General features: G+C 44.0%; 1 protein-coding gene across 1 annotated transcript in view; it reads left to right on the forward strand.

The window, feature by feature from the left end:
- LOC146806068 (solute carrier organic anion transporter family member 2B1-like) overlaps nucleotides 1-22548 on the forward strand; it is a 420860-nt gene that overhangs the window by 72576 nt on the left and 325736 nt on the right. Inside the window, exon 3 of the mRNA XM_085623370.1 lies at nucleotides 6015-6152. Within this exon, the coding sequence (XP_085479496.1) occupies nucleotides 6015-6152 (138 nt within the window). The remainder of the gene's footprint in view (nucleotides 1-6014; nucleotides 6153-22548) is intronic.

Consider the following 22548-nt stretch of genomic DNA (forward strand, 5'->3'; position numbering starts at 1 on the left):
GCCGGCGATAAACCTTTATAATTTAAAAACTTCACAAAATGTATCACCCTTCCTTCTCTGTCACTGTGATCCTGATTCAATGGTCTCCCTGGGTGCCCCCCAAAGTTCTCAAATTTGCTCCGAATCAGATGATAACTCCGCGTGGTAGACTCCACTAAAGACATCCCCACCAACCTATTCATTCTCAAGCCCCCCACACCCAAATCTCTGAAGGTACAGGTGTCTTGCTATCCTCTGTTCCTGATGCTAGACTGAAATCATGCCATTGTGAACGAGACATTAAATCAGCTATAGAGTTGTTCATGTCAGGCACATGTTTAGCCATGAACACAATATCCAACTGTAAACATAACAGCATGAAGTGTTGCAACATTTGCAAAACCCTCAAATTCTGGACCTTCTGTCTGTTCACCAACTTCACCACTGTAATGCTGCCCATGTTAAACATCACAGTACTGTTAGCCAACTCACCACCCCACACCGTGAATACCACCAGTGGTGGGAAACTTAAATGCTACGCTCAGTCCTTGCTGCAACCAGTGTATTGGTACACCATCATCCATCCCAAAAGAGGCCTAAACCCTGGGGCCCCGCTGTATCTGAATAAATTAGCACCTACCACACTATGTTTTCCTCCTGAAACATCATCGATACTCCACTGAATTCATCCAAAAAGGATCTCCACACACTTAGATCTGCCCTCACTGCTATGGGAATCCATGCCCTGTGGTGGGGTAAAACTACCCCAGACATGGCCATGCCCAATCTCCTGTACAAAGTCTGTCCCCCCATACCACTCTGCATGCAAGATTAAAAACCCCCAACAACTTCTGCACCTTCCTCAGCTCCAGTCTCTGTTCCCCAATCACATCCTCCAAAAAACTTTGAATCTCCTGAACTTTTGCTCTTGGTAATCTCGCTATAATATTGTCTGTGTTTGGATCAATATCCAAAAACGACAAAGTTAACACCGTACCGAGACCTTCCGTCTTTTCAGGTGCCAATGGAACTCCCAAGTCAGACGCCAGAAACTCAAAATGCCTTAGTGCCCTGTGGCAATCGTCTGACCTTGCCCTGCCAACAAAAAGAAAGTCGTCCAAATAGTGAGACACCTCACAGTGCCCGCTCTACCTAGTAAAGGCACACTGCAAACAAGTGCTGAAGGCACAAGAAATGGCACAGCCCATGGGCAATACTCTGTCAAGGTTGAATGACAGAAGAGCATACGGCTACACCATGCATACCTCTACATGGCCCAAGCAATGAATGCGGCTTAACAACGCATTCCTTTACCACGCATGCCTTTAGAACGCATGCTTGCACCATGCAATTTTGTGGTAAAGGCATGGTTGGTAAAAGGATATGTGTGGTAAAGATCACACCAAGCCCCCTTGCCCTGAGGCCTAAAAACAGGCCCCACATGCTAAAAACATACACGACCAAGACCCCCCTAAAACTGCCCTTTGCACGGAAAGCTGTCCCTTTCCCCGTCCCACCCTGAGCCCTAAATCTCACTCCCACGGCCTTAGAACTCCCCTGACCCCTGTCCCACCTGCCCTAAGCCCTAAAAATTGACCCCCCACCCCTAAAAACCACCTGACCCCTTCCGCCCTGAGCACGAAAACCTGGCCTCCTGCCCTAAAAACTACCCCCACCATTCCCCAAAACCCAGTCCGAGCCCCACTACCTGACTGCATCATGGAGCTTCCTCTCCCAATCCTTCCTCTTCATGCCCATCCATGCATTTAGACCGTCAAATTGCATGACCAGCAATGGAAAATCATCCGGTTGTAAGGGCAACAGCCGAACCGCTGACTTGATGCCACATTTCACCAACTCCACCCACTGTCCAAACTGCCTGGACAACCTGATAGCATCTTGTACTGAAGCATACATCACCCTAGTTTCATCAGAAGCAATAAAGTCATTCACAAAAGTGCCATCCGTCCATGACAAATGGTGGATCAACCTGAATTCCCCTTGCAAATTCTTAGGTGCTTTAACTGACTGCAAATAGTCAGCCCACCTACATCCCCTGGGTCCCTGGTAACCAACCTGAAATCCCTCCCAGAATCCCCACTCCAACTTCAATGCTGTCTCTCTGTCTGGGTATTGTGCTTGCAAGGGTAGTAAACCTCCCAACTTAATTGGTGTAGGAGCCTTTTGACCCAGCAGGACCTCGGTGTCCTCACCCTCTAGATGCCTTTCACAGTTCGGACGGGCTGGGTAGTAAGTTCCAACAAGCCCCGACATTTGTACCTGTGGCCCTTGGCACATTACTCGCCTCTTGTTGGACGGCACGGGGTTCTAAGGGCTTATATTGGATGGGGAGGCCACTAGCCATAAGGGTTGAGGCTATTGATCGCGTCAATTAAATCCACTTCATCAGTAATTCTGAATCAACGACACCCCATGGTATGTCCAGGTTTACACTTAACCTGGCTCTGAACTCCTCATCATAACTGAGCCAAGCATAACCCCCAAAATGCATGTGTGCTTTTCTTATATTATCCATATATTTAAATAATGAAATGGCCCTGTTTGCATGTTTTTCAGAATAGATGCTGGCATAAATTAAGAATGCTCACGTCCAGTTCTCCATATTAATGGGCTCCCTGGGCCACCGAGCCAGCTCCCACTCTTGCTCTATGGACCCTTCCTTAGCCTGAATGTCCCTATGCAGGAGCTTAAACATGTCCACACATTTATGACCACCGCCTTCCTTGGTCTGCTCCCCTGCATCACCCATCCCCATCACGGAGTGCGTTTGAACCCCAGTTCCTTTTGACACCTATCTGCTATTTGAATCTGGTGGCTTCTCCTTCCCTTCTTTGGCATCCTTTAGTTCCTCTCCTACTCCTTCAATTACCACGTCACCCACTCCTACTGATTTACACACCTTTATGCCAATCCAACGCTGACCACTAATTCTTCTTACCTGAAGGTAAACATCCAGCTTCCTGCCTGTCTTTGCCACTTCTACCGCATGCATCGTCCCCTCTTGGCTTCTGTAAAACTGACAGGTTTGTTGTACCACCTCTCCTGGTTTCCTGCACCACCGGCAAACACACATCACCTTCCTCATGCAATTCACCTTCCTCCCACTCATCACTGCCCTCTTCATAATTCAGCTCCAACTCATCCTCACCCATGTTCGGTTCAGTCATGGTTTGGCCAAACATAGCACCACTCTTCAAACCAGGCACAGCTCTGCCCACCAGCATGGGTATTTCTGCATTTGTATTGTGTGAACGAGCCTGCGGTGTACAGAAGTCCACCGTAGACCCCCCTATATCTTCCAACCAACAACCGGGGGCCATCATGCACCTTGTTTGCTCCACCAACTGTCCACCAGCCTCACCTGCTGGCATCGTCATTCCGGCAACCGTCCAGCAGCGCCAATCAGACGGGTCCCCCACAATACCGGGCCCTCGAGCACCATGAGCTCCTGTGGTCTTTCACCCCTCCTGCTCCTGATCCTCATCTGGCACCCACAACCATCGCCCCCCCCCACTATGGCTTCCCAGCTGTTGCCACTGACCTCCCTTGTTCATGCCTTGTCTCTCACCTTTTTCACACGGTGTCCCTGCCCCCACTGCCAAATCTCTGCCCTGTAAAGGTGCTCCCATTGCTCTTCGGTTTCCTCTATGATCCTGCACTGGTCCCTTATGCTGGCCTCCAGGTCAACCCCCTGACACCTGTTACTGTGTCCCCTCCTCAGCCCTTCCGACCTGTGTGCAACCCCTTGAGAAGCTGTAGAAGTGGCCAGTCCCAGCCCTACCGGCCTTTCTACACTCCATGCATCCTCAGCCTGCATTATAGCAATCTCTGAACCCCCAGTCCCACTGTCTTGCATTTGGCCCTTGCACTGACTTCCCTTTCTATCTTTTTTTTCCTGGCATGACATTAGTATGCTTTGCTGTCATCTCTTGGCCCCTCGGGCTGCCTTAGCTGTTAAGTCTAGTGGCTTATCCAGAAACGGAGGCCCGACTCCACTCTGAGCCCCTGCAGACTCATCATGCACACACGCGTAGCCTCCTACTCCGAACCCATCCCCACTGCACTGTGCCTCTGAGGCAAGCCATTTGCTGATGCGGCCTAACTAAGCGATGCGGGGAGACTCTGCCGCCTCCCTGGAGTTTTCTTAGCTGACGCCTCAGGCAAGGTGCTACAGCCTCACCCTCCCCACTTACCTTTTTGCTCTTCCCAGTTGGGGGACAAGCCACGATCGTGGCCGCCACAACACCTGATGCCGTGCGTGTCGGGCGGCACGTGCTGACCCAGACCTGGTCAAATATGCCAGGCCCGAGCAGGTCAGCATACCCACTGCACCCAGGGTGCACAAGGTGATACGCACAACTTCTGACTTTGCTACGCTGCTCATGCTGCTGCGGAGCCCTGAAAAATAACAAATGTCTGCCCCCAAATTTTCCTTCCCCCAGTAGTGTGAAAGGAGTCAGGAAGAGGCTGTTCCCACCTTTCCAGACTCCTTATAGTATCTCCCCTAACTCCTGCACCTGCCCAGAAACCCACCCCTCCCGGCCTGACATGCCCTTCACGAAGTTTATTGGGGGAAGACTAGACTGCACATTCCACTTCCCCTGGGACCATCCTTTCTCAAGGACACATTATTTATTTTATTTTTTTGGTTAGACATGGGGAGATTAAGTGATTTGAAAAGAACCGCAGAATGTTCAGCCGACGCCAAAACTCAAACCTGGTTCTCAAGATCCAAAGTTGGCAGTTCCGACCATTTCGTTACATTCTCTACCCACACCCAACTCAAACGTTGTTTTAACAGAATTTTGCTAGTGAAAAGCAAAATAACATTTTGCTGCACAAAAGAAAATTAGGTTTCAAGTTGTCAGAAACTGTAGAGCATCTGTACGGATAGGGCAACGTTGGTAAATGGGGCAAAAATGGAGTTCAATTAACAGTAAAATTAACAGTGTGAAAAGCCCTGTTGAGAAAACGTAGAATACCCTAAACTTCATTCTGCTAAACATACTAACTCTAAGCACTGTAAGAGCAGGCCCCTTTTTGTCTCACTGGAGAAGCTTGTCCTTCTTTTTCACACACACCCTTTCAGACTTCAATAACAATTTTTAAGAATGGACAAAGAAAGGGGAATCTTTGCCCTTGTTTGTACTGACGATTAGATTGACACAGAAAAAACAACCCCTTGGTTGCATGAAGCACAATTGAATCTAACAGCTCCTTCAACATCACAAATATGAAACTGGGTATACCTTCAAATTCCAGTTTGAAATCCTTAATTCGATGTTATTGCTCCATAATCTGGCATCTACAATCAGAGGCCATTCTTTCTATTCACAACATGACTGCACTTGTACTCATCCAAGCTGTGATAGGCCCCACACATGAAGGAGGACACACACTGTATCTCATGGTCCCACTCCACATCAGGACAAGGTTCAAATCCAGCCTCTTTTCAGAGGTGAGAAAATACCTACATATCCAAGATGGCTCAATGAGTCAGAGTTTAACGAACTGTGCAAAGCAGCTAAAAAAGAACCAAGCTCTGTAATTAACAACAAGTACCATGACACCACCTCTGCTCTTAACAAGCTGACACCAAGAAGGCCGAGTAGAAACAAAAACATTGTCAACAAGTAGTTCTAGCACAGGAGGTACTGCAAAGCCAAAGACAAAACCTTAAACATTGATTACCTAAATCAGTCTTAAATAGACACAACTGACTACAATATTATCGGAAGAAATTATGAAGAGGTCACTTTATCATGTGTTCTATTTATTTAAAGGTGATGTTCCCTTAATGCAATAAGCATTCTCTTCCAAAATCAGATGTTTTATATTTAGTCATAAAATTGATCTACTAACTCTGAAACAATGTTTTGGGGAGTATAAAAAGAACACTACAGAAAATAAATTCAAAAACACTATTAAGATTGAATTCTAAAACAGCATTATTTCATGGAGGTTTGCATGTTATTACCCAATGTTCATAAACCTTCAATTATTGTGTCTTCCAGTTTTTTGTTTGCTGTCATGGACTTCTCCAGCTCTCCCAGCTCCTGGTTTCCGGATATCTCAAAAGCTCAATTTCAACAATAGAGAAGCGTTTCGGATTATCAAGTCAGATGTCAGGATTACTGGCTTCATTCAATGAGGTACATATGACATAGCTGCTTATCAACATCTATCAAGAAAGATTCTGCTCTACAATGTGTATTCACTTTGATGAACAATCTTTATCACACTTGTCAGAAATGATAGTAAGTAAACTGAAATGGAAACCTGCTACCTTCCTAGCCCAACAAACAGTAGGAAAGATTAGCAAGCTCTGCTATTGTCCTTGCAATGAAGCCAATTCTAAAGATGCACATTCAAATACTTCAATTACAATTTATCATGATCTGTTAAAGATTTCTGAAGAACTCTTACAACCTTATATTTGGAACATGCTGTGTTGTATATGGACTAAGCTCCTTAGGCAACGCCCTACTTTTAATTCTGTAAATCTGAATATGAGAAATAAAACTAATTGATGATTACATTTTGATTACATGTTTCTGGCCTGAATGGTGGGGAGAGATCTCTGAGTAAGTCCTCTAGATAGTTTATATAGTTTATTGCCTGGGTTGAGATTGACAAGTGAAGAAGAATTGTGGGTGCGAGAGGAGTAAGTTATTGGTTTTAACTATGACATTCTAAGCTTTTACGCACCACAGGCTTCTATTGGCAGGGCCTGATAGGGTTGTTGAAAAATACATGAGGTGCACCAAAGCTTACTGAGCGACAGTAAGTAAGCTTTATGGAATAAGTTGTTTAGTCACAAAAATCCTCTCCTTGCAGGAGTGAGGAACGTCCATTTAGTCTTGGCTAATACCTGTAGTTTGTAAACCCCAATTTCAGTCTTGGTACAACACTAAAGAACATTTATTTAATAGAATGTATTATTCTACACTACCACTTATCAAATACCACAGGGTATATTTGAGCATCTTCATTGTTTATGAATCATTATTATTGTTTACGCATGAAACACTTGTTATATGTTTTTAATATATTATTCAATGGTCAACCCAGCCCTTTAACTTCATGATATTGATTATGTTTGATGAATTTATTATACAAATAAATATAACATTGAAAGGTTGATGTTTTGATAATGATCTGAAAGGTTGACGCATAGTGGTAAGAAGGGAAGTTGTAATCAAACTTTGAGACTGGTGATTTCATTGTAAGTCATAAATGAGGAACAGAGAAAATGCTATTCAGGCCTTGTGTTTTATATCCACATATGTGCATATATATACTTAAACAATGAGCAGTAGTGTCAACAAGAAAGGCTATTTTGCCCTCCCAGATAAATGGTCTGGGTCTACACTAGGAGACATTGTATTTAGATCAAATTAGTGGTAACAGAATATTTGTATGTAGATTTGTGTCTCCTGTCTGCTACTTTTCATCATTTTCATTCAAATGTAATACATTTTCCAGTGAACTAGCCAACTGGAAGGGAAACAACCTTTACAACGCGGTCATTAGACCGCGATACCTTTACAACATGGTCGTTACAACGACCTCGTTGTTAGACCGTAATGCCATTACTACGCAAGTCATTACATCGACTTACAGTAGATGGCGCTCTAACATAAGGAATAGTACAGTTTACTATTCGAACACCTTCCCTACTGTTGCGTAGGCTGGAGTTGGAATAGTAAATTATACTATTCCTAATGTTAGAGCGCCATCTACTGCATGTCGATGTAATGACTTGCGTTGCAATGGCATCATGTTCTAACAATGTGGTTGTGGTAATGACCGTGTTGTTAAGGATTGCAATGTGATTGCATGCGTTGTAGCATGCTATATTCCTGATAAATTGTATTCTGCATAAGTTTGAGTAGTGTAGGTATCTGGTATGTTATGTCATTAACAATGACTACGCAAAATAATATTTTGCTACAGAGGGTAATCATCAATTTTCATACAATTCAGCGGTCTTATCAGAAATAACTTGTACAAAAATTTTGTGAGGTGTATTTTCTGCCCTAAATTGCAAGCAGAAGTGAAGAGAGGAATGAAAATCCTCCTCAGGGTGAAATATGGGGCAGAAGAAGAGGCGAAATACAGTTCTGCCAATATACTTAATATAGGTCTTAAATTTCCATTAGATATTCATATTATCTTGCATTTGCCTGTATTAGGCACCACTATGCAGTGTCTCAACAGTGTATTTTTCAAAATAAATTATAGGAACTGATAATATGTGGTCATAGTGGGATTCATAGCTGGAAGTGAGATACATATAATTTGTTCTAATCTTATTTTAATTTAATTTGCTTCATTGACCTTGCTATTAAGACTTTGTTTTCTAAATCAGCTGATAGAAAAAAAAAATTATGTTGGAAGACTGCAAACGTTGTGCTTCATCCATATTTAAGAACATGTATCAGCATAATAAATAGCTCACACATTTGTGTTGTAGACCTTTTGACATATACATTGTAAATAAAACATCATTTGTAGCTATGTATAGGCACAGAGTTAAACATAACAAAATGTTGCTATCTGAATGCATGCAGTTAATGCTTCTTAAACCAAAGGGCTGATCTACTAAAGATTGTACCTTAGTTACATAGAGGAAAAGTAGATAATATGTGTGCTCTGTTTTGTAGAGTGAGCGAGCAATTAGGCTTTTCAAAGGGCAGTGCTAAGCATTTGTTGAGACACTTACTCAAGAATGAATCCAAGAAAAATAACACTTCTTTTTATATATATTTTCAAACCAAGAACTTTGTTCAGAGGTAGGTACTGTTTTTCTTATTAATTATCACTGGTAAGTAAATAGTTCAAAGTTGTGCGTGTTTAGGCACAATTAAATCTTATAGAAGGAAAAAGCATGTATACATAGCATTCAGTACAGATGGTTTCAGGGGTTCACCTTCTGGATTTGGAGTAGTAGTAAACCAAGGTCCAAAGTTCTACCAGCAGTTCATCGAGAGCATCCCGGATTAGGCCAGGAGTAGGGTACTGGTGGAGTTGGTAGCTGGTGCTCTAACAAGGAGGGGGTCCACCTGGAAACAACCAAAACAGTGGTATTTGTAGGCAAGTCAGAGAGCTCCCAAACAGGGGCTTGGAATACAAGGGCCTTTAGGACAAGGGGGCACAGCTGGTTCGTCGTTACCCAGGACGGGCAGGCTAGGTGCAGAGCAGGTAGGTCGACCATGCTCTGTGTATAAAGGTGCTCCTCACGGTCAGAGGCAAACAGCTAGCAGGAGCAAAATCAGGACTGCTGGGCTACTCTAAAAGTGGGTCTCAGGGATGCTGATATCCCTTGCTTCCGGGAAAGTTGGAGTCCTGACTGGACTCTTTACTCTTGGTCTTTATTGCAGGAGGGTCCTGTACCTTAGGTATTGGTGCTGCATGGCTTTCGTTAGTCCTGGTGTCTTCACACTTGGTGGGGAAACAGATCTGACCTTCCAGAGCACGGGTGCCTCTTCCTGGTTCTCTGCAGCATCAGTCGGGCCAGGGAGCTGCGAGGTGGTGAACCGGACTCTGCTTTTCAGCGCCTGCGATTTCAGGGGAGTAGCTGCTCTACTCCAGGGGAGTTTTTAGGCAATTTGCGAAGGTCTGGTAGTCTTTTGGAGCTCCAAGAAGCTATACACCAGCAGGATGATACAGTTCACCACGTTTGTTGAGACTCGGTGCAGGCAGGCAGGGTTTTGCACCGAAACTCCACAGCAGGTTGTCAGTTCTCTGGTCAGCAACTCTTCTTTGTCCTCTTCTGCTTTAGATACATCGAATCTGAATTTCTGGGTCAAGGGGTGTTACCTAAATACTCATTTTAGGGGTGTTAAGGGTAGTGATAGGTAGTAGCTAAGAATAGGCCATGTCACATTGCATGCGTTTACAACGCATGCCATTATAACGTATTGTAATGGCATGCAATGTAACAACGCGGTAATGACCACGTTATATCGTATGTGTGGTAAACGATGTTTACCAGTAGCTAATGGGTTGCCTACCTTTAGGGTGTCTATACCCTCTATATGACCTCTCCCTGTGGGAAATGGGAATGACCCTGACCTTAATAGGCTAATTCCCACCAAAATAAGATGTAGGAAGCTGAAAAGTAGGGTCCACATCAGCTGCTCCACCTGAGGGGTGGTGCTGACTGATTGTGGGCACACCTCCCAATCTTACAAATTTTCCTGCCTGTCCTTCTGCCAAAAGTGGGGTCAGGACAGGAGATTGGCATCTTATATTAACTGGAGAGGCTTGGCTTGCATTTCAAAGGCTGCATGGCCTTTGAAACTTTATGCCCGAGAAGGCAATCTGCACTTGGAGAAGGTGTGAACACCTTTACCGAGAGTAGGCTTTGTTCCCGGCCTCTGAGAGCGAAGGCTCTCACCCCAGGAGGCCAGAACCGTGTCTAGAGTGGCAGGCTGGCTGAGACCAGTTGGTAACCACACTAGTAGTCTTTAGGTTTTCAGAGGGCACCTCTACGGTGTCCTCTGGGTGCATGTATTGATGAGCCCACCACTGGAATCATAGTGGGCTCATAAATATGAGATGTTTGATACCAAACATCCCTATCTTCAGTGAAGCCATCATATAACTGGAGAACTCATTTTCATCAGTGTCCAGTGCATGGTTTAAAATGGCTTTCCTGGTCACTTGGACTAACCAGCACAGGGGCATATCTGCTCATGCAGATATGCCCTCACATATAATATTAAGCACCCTGCCTTATGGCTGTTAGACCTGCTGTAGGGGTGACTTACAAATATCATATGCAGTGTTAGGGGACACGACACACAGGGATGTGTGACATGTCGGGTTTTCACTTTCATCTGCACCGAGACACACAGCCTCCAGTGGCAGCCTTGCATGAACTTGGTGAGGGTGCACAATTTGCGCAGCAGCCCTTAGGGACCATCTTTAGTACCTAAGGTTCTAAATACCAGGGTTACCACTTACTAGGAACATAAAGAGGGTGCTAAAGGTTTTGCCATTTGGGGGAAACAGTTGTATAGTTTTGGGAAAGAGGTCTGGCACTGGGGACCTGGTTAGCATGGACCAAGTGCACTTTCAGTCGAAATCACATCAAATATCAGACACAAAGTCAGGGTGACCATATCAAAAAGGGGCGATTTCCTACACAGATCTATTGGGAAGATGTGTGGTATAGAGGATTAGCTGCTAATCTCAATTATTCTGAAATGCATAAGTCTATTTTGAGCGATCCACTTTGAGTTCAACTTCTTCTCAGACATTTCACAGTGGGGGGGGGGCAAAAAAATCTATATTGGCTGTTAATTTGCATTTCAGTTTATGACATTTGTCTTCCAAATATATCTTTGACCAAGAGTAATACACATATTGAGAATGGAGTTAGATTGGTTCTGGTGGTGAAATTGTGTTTCAATGTGCCCAGTGGTGTGGAAATGTGGATTTTCCTGATCAGTTATGTCCCCTATCTTGGACCCCAACGGTTCTATATGCATGTTACAAGTACATGTATGTTCCCTCTAGTTCCAGTTTCTAAGACGCAAACATATGTGTGTCTACCGTCGACATGTTCTCTGTCAGATCCGCCATCGATGGGCTGGATATTCGATTCCTAAGTATGAAAGGCCACCGACTTTATATGGCTAAGTTACTCCATTTTTACAGTTCAGGCAAGTAGGCCCGATTCTGTCCTCAAAGCCTTTCCCTGCTCTCTGTCTTTGACAGCTTCAGCTTGAGCTCGCATCTGTATCCATGAACTTTGCCCTACTCCCTGTGCAGCTAACGGTGCCTGCCTCGGCCAGTTTTCGCCTGCCTGCCAAGAAGCTGTATTTCACCTTCGAATTATCTATTTTGCTCTTCAGCCGATGCATTCCTGTCTAGTGATTTAGGTAAACATTTCCTTTAGCTCACAAGCAAAGGACTCGGCCTTTCCGTCCTCCTGCAAATGATTCATAGCCCTGCTGCCATGGAAAGTTTTCTGCCCCTCGCATCTCATATAGACACTTAGGCGTTTGTGCACGCACACAGTCAGTATAGACTAGATTCTGTCCGAGAGTCCTTCCTTGTGGATAACATAGTTCTTTAAACATAGGATGTTAGATATGATTTGGGATTAGGTTGACTTGACCCCCCAGACTTCTCGTCTCCACATGTAGAGCTAAATGTCAAGTCCCCTTCACCCCCTAGTTGCACGTCAATCACACGTCATGCTGCTGCGCGCGCATCTATGCCAAGTATTATCTTATAGATCCACCTATGTCTGATAATCCTAACCAATCATGTTTCTTTTATTCCTTATTACGCCTAGTTTCGATTACGTACCTGTTTTGTCACTTTTCTTATCAAATGTTACGCCTTCTACATTCGTTTCATTGTAATGTACTTATTATAAAAATGCATGTCTGTCAATAAATTATTGTACTTCACTTCCTGAACCCTCGTGGTGACGGAACCTGAAGGCTGCGACTCGAGTCGGCCATTTTTTGATGGAATAAAGCCCATTTAGAAACTCTTATACCACGGATTCTGCCTCTTGTTATTCTGAGCTATTTTATTTTATTTCAAGATCCCGTATGAAATTCAGTCCGGTAAAGAAGATTTTTGTTTACCACATAATGGCGCCCGAATAGGGACACTTTCTCATCTCACGCGCCGGCGGTGCGTTGCAGGCCCGGTCTCCTGCCACAGCTGGACGGACCATAAACGCGTACCAGCAGGATTTCCTGTAAGCTCCCTCCGGTCAAGCGGGGGCGACTGAGGCTGCGATCAACCCAGACGAGGCGGTGAGAAGTGCGAAGTATCCCGACCAGAGCCTAGCTGAGAGAGCAAGATCCGAGGTATACAGAGGCCCACCAGGTTTTCGAAGTCCCGATGTCCAGAGGGTCCGCTGTCCGCAGTCATTGAGTCCCGTCCATTCTCTGAGGCCTTCCGTTTCAAGGAGCTACTCGGTGAGTACCATCGCCGGGGAGGCGTGTTGACGCGCACATAGGTTGTGCCGGTCAAGACGGATTTGGGTACACAAATCCGGTCTGCACTGTTTAGCAGTGTATATGTACTGTTTAGCAGTATATCAAGTATTCCGAAGTATGCAGTTATTGTCAAGAATTCAGCGTGGTGATTAGTTAGGCAGACTGTCATCATTGTCGGTCGTTGTTAAAATGTTTAATGTTTAATGTTTAAAGTGTTCAAATATTGTGGTATGAATGAGTGTTCATTGTTCACTGTTCATTATTGTGTTTTTCGTATTAGGTGAGTTCAAGAGTAAGTATCAGATCAGTTGTCAATATGCCGCTCTTCTCGAAGTTAAGACAGATTACTACCAGAAAAGGGGTGCTTGAAGAAGCAGTTCCTATTCCTCCTAGGGACACTCCAGGGCATTTCATGTACCATAAGCATGGCTTAGATGCCATATTGTTTCTTGATCTATGGGTAGACTATACCAAGGGATTGCCGGAAAGTCAAAGGTGGCCCGTAGCGGGAACCTGGGATGCAGAGTGCATCATGAAAGTGGAGGAAGAGTTATGGAAAAGAAAGGTCAGACAGTCACAGAAAGACGCTGTTGAGTTATGGCGTAAAGAATCTCATAGACGAACAGAAAAAGCACGTAGACAAGAAGAGAGGAGTAAAGAAAGTTCAAATAAAGCTCAAGAAAGTCTATTAATTGAGGAAGGTATCCGAGTGAAATCAGAACAAGTAAATAGACAAAGAAATGCTCTTATGAATGGTATGTATCCCCTTCTAGCCGAAGGACTACCTAAGGCTGCTCCAGAAATGCCAAAAGACTTGCCACCCCCATTATTTCCAATTAAGGTACATCCACAAGGGCATCCCAGAACCGCAGAAGATGTTTTTCTTTCCTCATATCTAGACGACGCAGCTCCCGAATATGCTAACGCCGCATCACATAGACCGTCTGGTGTAGGGGTTCAACGTCAGGATCAGGTATCTGTCCCCGTGCAACAGCAAGTCCCGACGCAAGCGTCAGCAAGCACATCTGTTTCCGCATCTGTTTCCGCAGTCGATTCTACAGGGGTATCGACACCCATAGTTGCTGTGTCACGTTCAACGAACCCATTCACACCCGACGCCCCAGATGGGGCCACGGGAGGTGCTAGCATTACCTTTACACCACCCAGAATAAATAAACTTGTTTTTCAAGAGTCAGCACATTCACGTACACCTAAATTCGTAAGTGAACGTACGCTTAAGGAACTCCTTGTAAACTGTAGATATGACCCAGTGGTTGGTAAAGAGGACGAAATGGTCCTGGCATCATTACGTATCAGGCGAGCCGCAGAGTATTTAGCAAGGTTACCAGGAATGACTACGCATCTAGATAACATATATCATTTTGTTCAAACAGGACGAGATCCAGGATGTATTAACAGAGCTATGGAATTCCAGAAAGTAGAAATACAGGGGGAACTGTTACGTTTCCTCATAAACTGTGTGATCAGAAATCAAGACCGCCCGGGGGTAGACCCGAATGCAATGCTTATTCTTACAAAATGGAGTCAGAATATATCAGAAGGGAGACACGATAAGCAAAATTGTATAATAGCCATGTGCCGAAAAATCCGTAAAGAAATAGAGCGTATTCATGAAGAGAGATTGGGAACAGACGAGTTTGAGCAAGATGAAATGTCCGAATCAGGGAATTCCGCAAGACAGTCAGAGACCATAGCTTATGTAGGCAGAGGAAGATCCTGTGAAAATACTAGATGTTTTTCTGATCCCATACACTCAGTATGCCCAAATAATAGCAGAACGTATCCGACGCCTATAATAAATCTGAAGTCTCCTGAACATTCGTTTCAAGCCGCAGATAAAATATTACGAGAACGAAGGGGTTACCACTTCCTCGATTCCATGGATGAGCAAGAGTTAGCCAGATCAGCCGTTCACTGGATTGACAGTCCTGAAAAATACGGTGATGAGACCGTAGCACACACGTTTTTTAATCTCAGTACAGATGAACAACGTTTAGCTGGAATCTATATGATTCAGCAACTCCTCATATTATATAAGAGCCAACATGCTGACCCTGGTCCTTTACCTGATATATTAACGGAACTACTCACAAACAGATGGAGAGGTTCTAGTAACAAGCTAATTAAAGAGATATTAGTGTCACGTAAGCAGTATGTCCTTTTTGTAAGTCCGGATTCTCTCTCGCTGCCCCGCAGAGAAAGAGCGCCGTACTATATGGATAGACAAAATCCCCTACGAGAAGTACACCCAATAAAAGGCGAGGACAATGAGTTTCACCGTGTATTTGTTTACACACCCATATCAAAAATGGAATTATTGGAAATGAAGAAAGTAGTACCTAGTCATGACAAAGACCCAGCAGGTTTCCACCGAGAAATTAAAGACATGTTACTGATGGGAGAGTACACCTTTCCTGATATTATGACGATATTAAAGGTGCTTTTGCCTGCTGGCATTTATGAAAAACTGAAAGAAAAAGAGTGGGAAGTGGGTGACCAAAAGATAGACTGGACAGCATTAGCAGAGGAAGAAAGGGGCCGAACTGCAGGTTCAGGGCTCGGGGATAAAGTTAAACTGTTACCAGGTTTACTAGTACAGGTACTGCCACGTTTATTAACTACAAAAAAGGAAGATTGGGGTGCAATCACAGCCTGCAAACAAAAGCAAGATGAAGACACAAGCGATTATTATGCTCGATTTGAAAAATGTTTTGGTATAAATAGTGGTATAAAAGCAAGTAGTGACTCATATCCACATTTATTTGTGACAAAATTAGTGGAAAATGCATTGCCTCCAGTAAAGAATAGAATATTGAAATTCGAGAGTACCTGGCAAAGTAACACTCCGTCACAAATGCTACAAATGTTACAGTATCATCACAATAGAATTAGGGATGAACAAGAACACGAGCATAGACGCATGAAGGATACAAAAATGAAAATGCTAGTTTCTCAGACAGTACCAGCAGATGGTCACAAAAAGGGTGTGACACATTCTGGTGATTCTGCAGTTCCTGTAAAAGGAAGCTGCAATTACTGTAAACAACTGGGCCATTATGTACACGATTGTCCAGTCCTGAAACGTAATATAGCTACAGGTATTGCAAAGGAGAGACCACGATTAGTTAGACAAGATCAGAATGAACAAGGAGCTATGCAGCATGGACAGTCCATGCCAGTTCAACAACAGTCCATGCCAGCCTCACAGCAACCCATACAGTTTGTGCCAGCTGCACCGCCGTTGCCTGCTACTGCCACACAAACCACAACACGACAAATGTATCAGACTGCACAGTATGAATACCCTGAGTATCAGCGTTACGCATGAACAAGCCTAGAGAGGGAAGTTGACTTACCGCTTATCGAGATTCCTGTAGATCAAGAAGGACCTTATGTACATAGTGAATTATTAGGTCAAGATAGAAAATTCTTACTCGATACAGGGGCAAGTCGAACAACCATAAAACGTAGTGAAGTTCCAGGGGCACCCCTCTCAGGCTCTCAAAATATTTCCCTTGGTTTTTCAGGAAAACCTATTGTTAATGAAGTATCACAGCCTCTACCACTTACGATAGGACCTTTGACACGAACTACAGATTTATTGCTTACTAAATCATGCCCAGAAAATCTGTTAGGAATTAAAACTCTGAAAGCACTAGGAGCCATAATATGTTGTTCTCCGGAAGGAGTAAGGTTGTTTTTACGTGATTTTAAAGGTCACTATGTGTCTAGAGACATGGATCCCCGACTACAGACTTTACCAGTACATCTATGGGCACAAGGCCCTACGGATGTTGGCTGCATGAACATTACACCCTATCGAGTCACCCTGAAAGCAGGAGTGGTACTACCACGAATGCGACAATACAAGTTACCGCATGATGCTGTAGTGGCTTTGCTGAAAATCATTGATGAGCTGATTGTCCAGGGAGTAGTTGTAGAAACAGACTCCAATGTATGTAATTCACCGATAATTCCGATTCTTAAACGAACTGATCCTACTGCCCCACCAGTGTACCGATTGGTTATTGATTTGCGTGAACTAAACAAGTGCATTGTACCACAATTCCCTGTGGTCCCTGATATATCATCATTGTTGACAGCAATTGATTCCGAAGCAACATTCTTTACTGTAATCGATCTCAAGAATGCCTTTTTCAGCGTCCCAATAGATCCGGAAAGCCAATATTTGTTCGGATTCAGTTTAAATGGGCGCAGCTTTAAATTCTCACGCGCTCCCCAAGGATTCACAGAAAGCCCCAGCATCTACAGCCAAGCACTGAAGAGAGAACTTGACAGTATCCACATGCCAGTCAATACTGCACTGCTTCAATATGTCGATGATCTGCTGATCACAGCGAGAAGCGAGCCAGAATGTGAAAAAGCTTCTCTGACAGTTTTACATTTCCTAGCCGACAAGGGGCACAAGGTGTCTCCTTCTAAGCTGCAATTCTGTGTCCAGCGAGTTATTTATCTTGGTCACTCGCTGTCCAAGGAGGGAAGGCAGCTTACACCAGATCGCATCCAGTTAATTGCTAACATGTCAATACCCCAGACACAAAAGGAGGTGCGAGCTTTCATAGGCCTCACTTCATATTGTAGGCAGTGGATCCCTCAGTACGCTTTTCTAGCAAAACCACTCATTCAGTTAACCACACAGGAGGCAGCCACATCGACTGTTCTCCCTTGGACTCAAGAACATACACACGCCTTTGAAAGCCTAAAGAAAGCTTTATGTCAAGCACCTGTTTTAGCAACACCATGTTATAGCAAACATTTTACACTCTTTGTTACAGAACGCGAAGGTACTGCCTTGTCAGTACTCACTCAGGATCAAGCAGGATCACGCAAGCCATGTGCTTATTTTTCCAGTACATTAGATCCCGTAGCTCAGGCTTTGCCTGCATGTCTGAAATCAGTGGCAGCGACAGCTTTAGCAATCAGACAAAGCGATGCCATAGTATTAGGACATCCATTGACAGTACAAGTACCACATGCAGTAGAGGTTCTTGTGAACCGAACACAAACACAACACTTGACCATAGCAAGACTTACCGGTTATGAATTGACATTGTTTCAACCACACATAGAGATCCGACGGTGTAATACATTGAATCCTGCTACACTATTACCTGTAATTGGAACAGACCCACTAGCTCATGATTGTGTTGAAATCATTGAAATAAAGACGAAACCTAGACAAGACTTGACAGACGTTCCGTTGTTAGATCCAGACCTGACGTTGTATGTAGACGGATCGTGCATGAGAACAAGTACAGGAGATTTAGTGGCCGCGTATGCAGTCACAACAGACACTGAAGTTATTGAGACAAATTGTATAGATACTTTGTCCGCCCAAGCAGCAGAACTTATTGCTCTAACACAAGCCTGTATTCAAGCCACAAATAAGAAAGTTAATGTATACACTGACTCACGTTATGCATTCGGAGTTGTACACGACTTCGGCGTGTTGTGGCGAGAGAGAGGTTATTTAACTTCCCATGGTGCCCACATTCAGCACGGACCCCTCATTCATGCTTTGTTAAACGCAATACATCTACCCACTGCTATATCGATTATGAAATGTAAAGCACACACGAAGGTTACTGATATCATTTCTCAAGGCAATGATTTAGCTGACAGAACAGCTAAACAGACTGCTCAGAATCGCACATTAGACATGACAAAGCCAATAGTTCAGACACCAACACAGTGTATGACAATTAAGGATCCCGCACTTGACGTAATTGATATACAGACACATGCCACAGCAGAAGAAATAAAGAAGTGGACTGAACTAGGAGGGATCCAGACAGATCAAGGATGGATGACGAAGGAGAAATCTGTATGGTTTCTCCCTGATTCCATGGTTCAAGCCATTATAGCTACAGTTCACAGTCCAGCACATTTAGGAGAGAAGGCTATGCTAGACAGCATTCAGCACATTTGGTTCAACAAACATTTACGAGCAGCAGCTAAACAAAAGGTTCGTACCTGTATGATATGTTGTCAGTTTAATCCAGGAAAGAGTGTTCCCGTAGAGCAGGGTGGATTTCAGCCTCCTGACCATCCTTTTGAAGTCCTCCAGATGGATTATATTCAGATGGAACGTTGTCGAGGATTCAAATATGTTCTCGTAGTTGTCTGCGCTCTCTCCCGTTGGACAGAGGCGTATCCCGTATCAGATTACACTGCCCCGACTACTGCCAAGCAGTTAGTTCGAGAATTCTTCCCACGGTACGGTTTACCACGTGTTGTATATTCAGATAACGGCCAGCCTTTCTCATCCGAATTAATGAAACATGTCTCACTTTTGTTGGGATATCAGTGGAAATTCCACTGTGTCCGACACCCCGAGGCAGCAGGTCTCGTGGAACGACATAATCAACTTTTAAAAATCAGACTGTCTAAGATATGTCAGGAGAAAGGTGTGGACTGGATAGTAGCTTTACCAGTTGCGCTATTTTACATGAGGATGGTAGCACACTCTCGAACAGGGCTATCCCCTTATGAGGTGATCTTTGGTAGACCACCGAATATGTGGGGGACGCCTATACCCCGTAAAATAACTGATGTTGATTGTAATATGCTGACAGATTACCTGGCTTCCTTGATGTCTGCACTACAATCTTGTCGTTCACAGGTAGTCGCAGCTTTTCCCGACAAAACCGAGGTGAAACCTCATGATGTAATTCCCGGCGATTATGTTCTCGTCAGGAATTTTGATCGGAAAACCCAACTGGAGCCAAGGTGGAGGCGTCCTAAGTTGGTCCTGCTGACGACCAGAACAGCTGTGAAGATCGAAGGGAGAAAAGGCTGGGTGCATTCCAGCCATATAAAGAAATTTCATGGACTTCCTCCTGACACAAACAGTACTCCCCGTGTGTCTTCCCCCATTGACTCAAAGCTACCTTTGGCTGAGGCCAGTAGCACCGAACTTTACAAGCAGAAACTCAGGTCCAGATCTAAACTGTCGGACGATCTGATTGTTTAAGTCCTCTCCAAGGTGAAGCGGTTGAATCTGTCCCGACATGTATCCCTTAGGTCTGAATCATGTAGAGTCCAGAATCATAATGAAACGACATGCTTATTGTAAATTACTGCGTAACCACTGTATTGTGACTTTATTAATTTTGTTTTTCTTGAGTTTTTTAGTTACTACAAGTATATTGTTGCATATGTATTATCCTGTTTCTAAACGTGCTTTCAATATAACTGATGAACATTCTTTTAGTGAATTCCCCCCACATGAGTTGTCCTATAGACTTGCGCTGCGCAATAACACATTCATTAGTATGTTACATCATTCCCATCAGACTAGTAATGCCACCAATTGTTGGGTGTGTGGCCGACTCCCTCCCTATCAGAATAACAAAGGAGTTCTGCCTTTCTTTCCACATCCGTTCACACACAATGGCTCCTGTGGAGCATGGTTTAGTTTATTAAATTCCATAGACCCAGACACAGCAGTTTATCAACAACATTGGATATGGGGAAATCTGAATCTAGTTTTATTCAAAGTCTGTCACCCTAATAAGGAGGGTCACCCCAGTAGAACAGGAACTGATTTAGAAAATGAAGTGTATAAATTAGGTAATTTTACGCCTAATCTTATGATTTTGAATGTCAAATCCGAAGTTGAACTAATTCTGCCCACTATGTCAGTATTTCCAGTTAAGGGTGAATTATGTGTGAGAAAAGTTGGTTCCATACACATGGGCCATAGCCAATGCGTTACTACAGTAGAATATAGTGATCAAGGTAAATCTTCATTTAGAGCTTCTCGCCATTCTTACTTTATATGTGGTCAGACTGCATATATGCGTTTGCCTCTAGATTGGGATGGTACCTGTTACATAGCATTCCTTCTGCCACCTGTTTTTCTAGCTCCCCCTGATTATTATCGAAATGTTCATTTAGTACACAATAGAGAGCGAAGAGATCTCCCAGTTGTCGATTATACTGAGACGGCATGGGACAAGTATGCAGATTTCAATAAAGGTATCTTTCCCTATATAGGTACAATATCAAATAGTAAGCTGATACGTAGACTCACCAAGACTCTTGAAGCTGTAGTAAATGAGACTATAGCCGCCCTAGGCAATCTGACAGAGGAACAATCAGTGATGAGAATTGTTGTTCTCCAGAATCGTCTTGTCCTTGACGTCATCCTGGCCGATAGGGGCGGAGCTTGCAGGGTCATCGGATCCAGCTGCTGCATATTCATACCAGAAAATTCGCCATCTGTATATCAAGCTATAACACGCCTTCATAAGATTGTAAGCCAGATACACGAAAATCCAGGCACTTGGACGTGGTCCGGGTGGTTTTGGAGTGTGATATCAGCCTGGGGATGGAGAGTTCTATCCTTCCTAGGTATTGGCCTTCTTATGCTCTTCAGTTGTTGTTTATGCCTACAATGTGGACCAGCGATTTGTGGTCTGTGTGCCACATCATGCATTCCATATCACAGTTCTCGTTCAAAATGCCGGAAGAAGAAGGAAGAAGAAATGATGCTCCATGAGCAAATCGATGGAATGATGAAGATTGATATCTCTTGAAGGGCAAGTAGGGGACAAGGAGGGAATGTGGAAATGTGGATTTTCCTGATCAGTTATGTCCCCTATCTTGGACCCCAACGGTTCTATATGCATGTTACAAGTACATGTATGTTCCCTCTAGTTCCAGTTTCTAAGACGCAAACATATGTGTGTCTACCGTCGACATGTTCTCTGTCAGATCCGCCATCGATGGGCTGGATATTCGATTCCTAAGTATGAAAGGCCACCGACTTTATATGGCTAAGTTACTCCATTTTTACAGTTCAGGCAAGTAGGCCCGATTCTGTCCTCAAAGCCTTTCCCTGCTCTCTGTCTTTGACAGCTTCAGCTTGAGCTCGCATCTGTATCCATGAACTTTGCCCTACTCCCTGTGCAGCTAACGGTGCCTGCCTCGGCCAGTTTTCGCCTGCCTGCCAAGAAGCTGTATTTCACCTTCGAATTATCTATTTTGCTCTTCAGCCGATGCATTCCTGTCTAGTGATTTAGGTAAACATTTCCTTTAGCTCACAAGCAAAGGACTCGGCCTTTCCGTCCTCCTGCAAATGATTCATAGCCCTGCTGCCATGGAAAGTTTTCTGCCCCTCGCATCTCATATAGACACTTAGGCGTTTGTGCACGCACACAGTCAGTATAGACTAGATTCTGTCCGAGAGTCCTTCCTTGTGGATAACATAGTTCTTTAAACATAGGATGTTAGATATGATTTGGGATTAGGTTGACTTGACCCCCCAGACTTCTCGTCTCCACATGTAGAGCTAAATGTCAAGTCCCCTTCACCCCCTAGTTGCACGTCAATCACACGTCATGCTGCTGCGCGCGCATCTATGCCAAGTATTATCTTATAGATCCACCTATGTCTGATAATCCTAACCAATCATGTTTCTTTTATTCCTTATTACGCCTAGTTTCGATTACGTACCTGTTTTGTCACTTTTCTTATCAAATGTTACGCCTTCTACATTCGTTTCATTGTAATGTACTTATTATAAAAATGC

Source organism: Triturus cristatus, chromosome 8 (assembly GCF_964204655.1).
Source record: "Triturus cristatus chromosome 8, aTriCri1.1, whole genome shotgun sequence".
Lineage (NCBI taxonomy): Eukaryota > Metazoa > Chordata > Amphibia > Caudata > Salamandridae > Triturus > Triturus cristatus.